This window comes from Maylandia zebra, linkage group LG16 (assembly GCF_041146795.1).
Source record: "Maylandia zebra isolate NMK-2024a linkage group LG16, Mzebra_GT3a, whole genome shotgun sequence".
Lineage (NCBI taxonomy): Eukaryota > Metazoa > Chordata > Actinopteri > Cichliformes > Cichlidae > Maylandia > Maylandia zebra.
The window spans coordinates 1,640,001-1,645,954 of record NC_135182.1 but is presented as its reverse complement, the minus strand read 5'-3'; the positions used below and the strand labels follow the sequence as shown (position 1 = coordinate 1,645,954).

At 46.3% G+C, this 5,954-nt stretch overlaps 1 protein-coding gene across 1 annotated transcript in view; it reads left to right on the top strand.

Moving 5' to 3' along the window:
* The first annotated feature begins 970 nt into the window (after positions 1–970).
* ndufa10 (NADH:ubiquinone oxidoreductase subunit A10) overlaps positions 971–5,954 on the top strand; it is a 5,116-nt gene continuing 132 nt past the window's right edge. Inside the window, exons 1-10 of the mRNA XM_004571565.3 lie at positions 971–1,130; positions 2,625–2,793; positions 2,913–3,128; positions 3,198–3,284; positions 3,405–3,526; positions 3,650–3,729; positions 4,297–4,351; positions 4,426–4,511; positions 4,592–4,700; positions 5,923–5,954. The exon at positions 5,923–5,954 is cut by the window's right edge and continues 132 nt beyond it. Coding sequence (XP_004571622.1) covers positions 1,056–1,130; positions 2,625–2,793; positions 2,913–3,128; positions 3,198–3,284; positions 3,405–3,526; positions 3,650–3,729; positions 4,297–4,351; positions 4,426–4,511; positions 4,592–4,700; positions 5,923–5,954 — 1,031 coding nt within the window. The 5' untranslated portion in view covers positions 971–1,055. The remainder of the gene's footprint in view (positions 1,131–2,624; positions 2,794–2,912; positions 3,129–3,197; positions 3,285–3,404; positions 3,527–3,649; positions 3,730–4,296; positions 4,352–4,425; positions 4,512–4,591; positions 4,701–5,922) is intronic.

Here is a 5,954-nt window from a genome sequence, read left to right as displayed (position 1 = left end):
CCTCCCACACTGGCACTGAGACGTTTGGTGTTGGACCCTGAGCTTTGACTGGTATGAGCTGCAGGTTTGTGTTCATTTGTTTGTAGTGTGTGGCATTTGTGTTTTGCTTGGTTCTGTTTATGCTGCTCTCTCAGCTCAGTCACTGTTGACGTTTTCCATCTCTACTGAGACCGTTACAGTTATAGATACTTTATATTTGTGCTTTTTATTGTAAAAAGAAAACACAAACAAGTAAACAGGTACAATGTTTCATTAGCAACAGTAACAGCATATAGGTTCCACATAAAAGTGTGATATGACACGATCAACAACGCTGACGTTAACGACCAAACCAGACCTGCTCACGTTTGTTTGGTCTGGCACCTTCACTCAGCTGTTATGGAAAGATATCACAAGTTTCATCTCTAACAGCATCTTATCAAAATTTGTATGTTTTTACCAAAACGTGTTATTTGGTTATACTGACTCATTGATCTGATTTTAATCAAACACCACATCTATAAAGGTTTCCACTTTCAGGAGAGAAACACAACTTTATGTGACTAAATTTGTTCATCTCCCAACATGAAAGCATTAAAAACCATGAAAATTTCATCATGGGCAGAAACCCCCTTCCCCCCCCCTGACTTTGCCCCCATATGTTACACATTTCACTGTCTATCCCTTTTTTTGCTGCCTAGCCTGACCTGTCGGCCCAATGTAAGTTTGTGACTGGGTCTGTCATCTCAGCTGCAGGCAGCTGACAAATAAAGCTCATCCTTATTATTCTCTTCATTTCATTTTTCTCTGTATGTGTCGCCTGCCTCGGTCCTATTTCTTCCACTGTATTATAATGTTGCACTACAGTTGTGCGACGTGTTCTTCGTGTATTATGTTTGCTGTTAAAGTTTCTGTTGAAATAAAGTTGGAGGAAAAAAAACGGTACGTCATCCATGCGACGTATAATGCGTGCGACGGGCCAAAGTACCCAGAGGCCTCGCGTGTGTGACGTATAATTCCGTCACCGGGCTGCGAAGACTTTCGGGTCAGCTCGGAGGGTTTGTGCACAGGTTATCATGGCCCTGAGGACAGTTCGGCTGCTTATCCCGGCGAGAGCAGCTGCTTTCAGAGTAGTGACCGCGGCGCCGAAGGTAAGGACCCGCGGTGTGCCGGGTTTCTGTCCGGCTTGGCTCCACTCTGATTCACAAGGGCAAGCTATCTTAGCTTAGCCGCCACCATCACCGCCCTTCAGTCACAGGCTTGGTCTTAATGTTGACACTCACCTGTGTACCGTGCACCTGTGGCCGTCCTGGTCCTGTTTGCATGGAGCAGCCTGGATTTGAACAACATCGCTCTTCCAGCTCTAACTAAAATAGCAGCTCGTCTAAATAAATGAGTGCGTATTAGCTGATGTTGTGATGCTAATATGTTGTTTTGTTCCTGACAGTTTTTGAGGCTGAGTGCAGCTGCTTCATGCTCCTTACCAGCTCCGGTCATAGACGTGTCATTTCCTCTGTTTATGGATGATCTTGTAGTGCAGGGATGGATCCGTTAGTGTTTAAGTGCATTTAGTTGCAGATAGAATATAAAACACATCCGTCACTTTGAACTCAGCACATGCAGACAGGAGGTGGATGCTGCTGCACCACACTTTAGAAGAATCTGAATACGTGGAGACTAAGCTGTGTAAAGATGGCTTACGTGTTCGTTGTGCTTATATCAGTTGAATAAATACGTCGTGTTCATGTAAAAGTTTGTGATGGCTGTAAAGAATTAAAGATGACTCGTCCTGGGTTTTTAGAAATGCAGCTGCCAGCACCGAGCACTGATGTGATCTGACTGGAATCACTTAAACAGCTTCTCTAACTAAATGCAATATAACAGGAAAAATATACATTTAATGAATGATCAACCCTGTAATTGGTATTAATAAGACAATAAATGACAGCATCCCCTCATTTATTTGCACTTGTGTCCTTTCTGCTCGGCGTGACAGCCTTTAATGGTCACTGATTTCTCGCCGTTTTCACCGTGAGTGCAGATACATCACGTTGGGCGCCGCTGACCACAAGTGAAATATTAACTGAGATGATGACAACATGTTCTGTTAATGCAAGTTGAGTTAAAAACGTCCCAACAGCTGTTACCACAAACAGGCTGCAGCCCACAGCAGTAATGTTGTTGGCTCCCTTTATGCTCCTGCTATCAGCAGATGGTCTCCTGACACCTGGTGGAATAAACACAGAACAACATTGAACTGATCGACTCATTGATCGCATGTTACTGTACCTAATCCAGTTTTTAGAGTCAGGTCTGCGCTACAGTCGTGTGAACATTGAGGGGTGGGGATGGGGGCGGGGTTATGTCAGGGTAGTAGCTGTACACGTGTTAGTTACTGCAAAATCAGATATGCATGTTTGGTTATATCAGGGTCCTTTAAAATGCTTTCATTAAACATATAATGTTGACATATTGAAGCATTTTTGTAACATATTTATTTTTGATGTGTACACGTTGGATTCTTTCATTTTGTGTAGACACTTACTGACTCACACCAACCGATGTATAGAATAATGGTTCATTTGAGTGATTAGCAAACCCATCGTATCATTTAGAGCTTTATTCATTGATTTCTGATGATCCAGGCCAGCGTTCATACAAGCTCGGTGAGAAGCCTGCGATATGGCTGGTGGGCCTACGCTCTGGGGGAGAGGACCACGCCACGCTTAAAGCAGTACAGCAAAGTCATCTCTGTGGATGGCAACCTGGCCTCGGGGAAAGGAGCGCTGGCCCAGAAACTGGCCGACAAACTGGGTAATTATCTAATCACAGGGATTCTTTCCCACCACAGCGATACGCAGCTTTAGACTGAGTGGGCACATGGTGCTTGGAGTTTACGCTGCAGACAACAGCTTCTACTTGTTTGTGCGCAGGGATGCTGTACATGCCTGAGCCTGACACTTTCTACCTGGACAAGATGACCGGGGAGAAGGAGCCGCTCCCCGTCGACTTTAATGGGATGTGCAGCCTGGAGAAGTTCTACACAGACCCCAAAGCTGCAGATGGAAACAGCTACAGGCTGCAGCTGTGGATGTACAACATGAGGCTGCTCCAGTACTCTGATGCCATCGAACACCTGCTCACCACAGGTATCTCTGACTCAGCAGTGCAGTTGATGCGTACGGCAGAGATCTTCATCCTGGGCTTTTGTTTTTTAGGTCAGGGAGTGGTCCTGGAGCGCTCCCCCTTCAGTGATGTGGTCTTCCTGGAGGCCATGTTCAAACAGGGCTACATTAGGAAGGAGTGTAAGTGCTTCTGCATCACTAACAGCAGGGGGGCGAGTATTACAACACATACAGATAATCAGCAGCATCTCCCCACTTTTCACCTGATGGTGATGATGTGTGCGACCTGTGGCTTTGCAGGTGTGCAGCACTACAACGAGATCAAAGACATTAGCATCTGTGAGTTCCTGCCGCCACACCTCGTCATCTATGTGGACCTGCCAGCTGAGGAGGTGCAGAAGAAGCTGAAGCAGAGCGCCAAGGTAGAGGCACATGTTCTGTTAGACAGGAGACAGGATGTCGGCTCAGTGTTTCATTAGAACAGCAGAAAATAAAAAGAAAACCACCTCATAGGTGAGTTATGTTTTACATGTGTTTGTTCTCAGTCCTACCTTCAAAATGTGCCTCTGCCATATCTGAAGAGCATCGAGGAGGGCTACAAGAAGACGTTTCTCCCCAAAATCAGGTAAGATTGTTACATATGCTGTTAGATATCTGACCAGAGTCTTTATATAAGGATGGACACTGGCTTCAAGGCAGAGGCTTAACTGCATACGGCCTAGTGTTTCTTTGACAGGCGTAGTCTTCTGCCTAAAACATCATTTAGACACGAAATTCTTTCGTGTTGGTTGAATAATTACCTAAAAGTATATTAGACCAAATCCAGAGGTGACTCAAAAGTTTCAGACCACAAAAGGGAGAGAAATGCTTCTGCCAATCTGTCCAAAATTCAGTTTTTGGCTTGTTTTTGTGTTCAAAAAAGATTCAAGCTGGAATATTAGGTCAAATATTAGGGAGAGAGGAGGACTCCTGTCGTCTCCTCATCATGGTGTTTGAGTTCAGTAGTGATCTGTGACCGTTTGCTCATATTCCAGTAATATAGCCTCAGTACATCATTACTGTTGTTATACTGTCACCACAGCTGGAAGCAGGGGGGCATTAGTGGACACAATTTCACTGCAATGTGTGAAAGACCCAGAAGGTTTCTGTGTAACACCACCCCACCTCCCCCACCTCCACTTTTCCTTTTCAGTGAGACGTCAGAGCTGCTGGCTTATGATGCAACCCAGGCTCAAGATGTTGAAAGGGTAAGATTAAACTGCAGATGTCATCTTCACCTCCAAACAAACACAGTGGCTGATGCCTCGCACGCTGTCCACAGGTGGCAGAAGACATTGAATATTTGAAGTTTGAAAAGGGGCCGTGGGTGGAGCAGGATGATGTCAGCTACCACCACATGAGGATGCTGTGAGTGTTGGGATGTATTTTACACACCGTTTCGACTGGAATGCAAACGTGAGCTTTCTACCCTTTTCTGCATTTGACAGTGTGGAAGATAAACAGAGGGTGGCAACCCTGACCCACATACCCAGGTTCCTGCCAGAGATAACCATCGGAGCACACGACTACGATCAAAAATACTACGCCTATAAGTCGGTATGTACGCATGTCACATTAGCTGCATGGAACAGGACCGCACTGAGCTGGTGCTTTGACATCTGTAGAGAGATCACGTTCAGACCACTGAGGTTCAGAGTCATCAAAGATTAGATGCAGCCGTGGCCTCGGTTTGAGTCCCCTACGTCTCCTCGTTCTGCAGTTCTTACATTCACACACGTAGGCGTCCACACACACGTTTTCCTGGCTCTTATTTTGAAGTCAGTCACAGCGAAAAAATACGACTATATCTGTGCAGCCGTTAGGAACGGGCCAGCCCGCTGAGGTAAAGCCTGTGTGTGCAAAGCACTGCACCACCCGCACAGAGCTGATGGGTATTTTTGCCTGTAATGTGACACACACACACACACACACACACACACACACACACACACACACACACACCACATTGCTCTCTGTGGTTTCCCTGAAAGCCATTCATTGACAGCTGGGAGCAGCAGAGTGCACAGAAACACAGTGCGGCACAAAGGCAGGAGAATGACGCCCCTGAGCCACATTCAGCACATCTGCAGCTCCAAGGATGCAGACGATGTGTTTGGAGATCACAGCGCTGCGCGTTTCACCACACAACAGCGTGCGGCTGCCGTTCCCCGTCTGACAGCATCTTCAGTCTCCGTGTGCTGCATGGAGTCTGACCTGACCTCGTTGTTGAGCACTTTATTACAGCTTGTGTAACCATATCGAGGCTGCTGTATAAATCCTCCTCGTTTATACCGAACTCGCTAAGCTTTCCAGTGCGGCGCTGGCGACACGATGCAGCTCATTTCCTTCTGCTGAATTATTGACCCGCTCGTAGTTACTCGATGGCAAATGCCAGATGTGGAATATTCTACGAGGTTGTTTGTATCATCGGTCTTGTGGGGAAACATTTGGGTCTGACCTTTTCTCTTTATTGACTGGTGACGTATTCGCCTCCCACTGCTGCAGGAATCAGGCTCCATAACACTGCGGAGGGCTGTAACCTGACATTTTGTTGTGAGCCCAGATCGTAGAGCAGAGAATGAGAAGGGTGACACATACTGGAACAATCTCCTCCAGTTTACAAACAAAGCCTCAGAAGGGCATTTGGATCCTGGCTGAATATGACTTCCACTGAAGGAATGTTGTCCAAGAGGCAGCTCAGCGAAGCTGACACAACTATCATCATCGTCATCATCTGCACTGGTTAAATGCACTCCTCTGTTGTTCTCGGTCCTTCTAGATCCCTGGGAAGAAGTACGCCCGTGGATATAA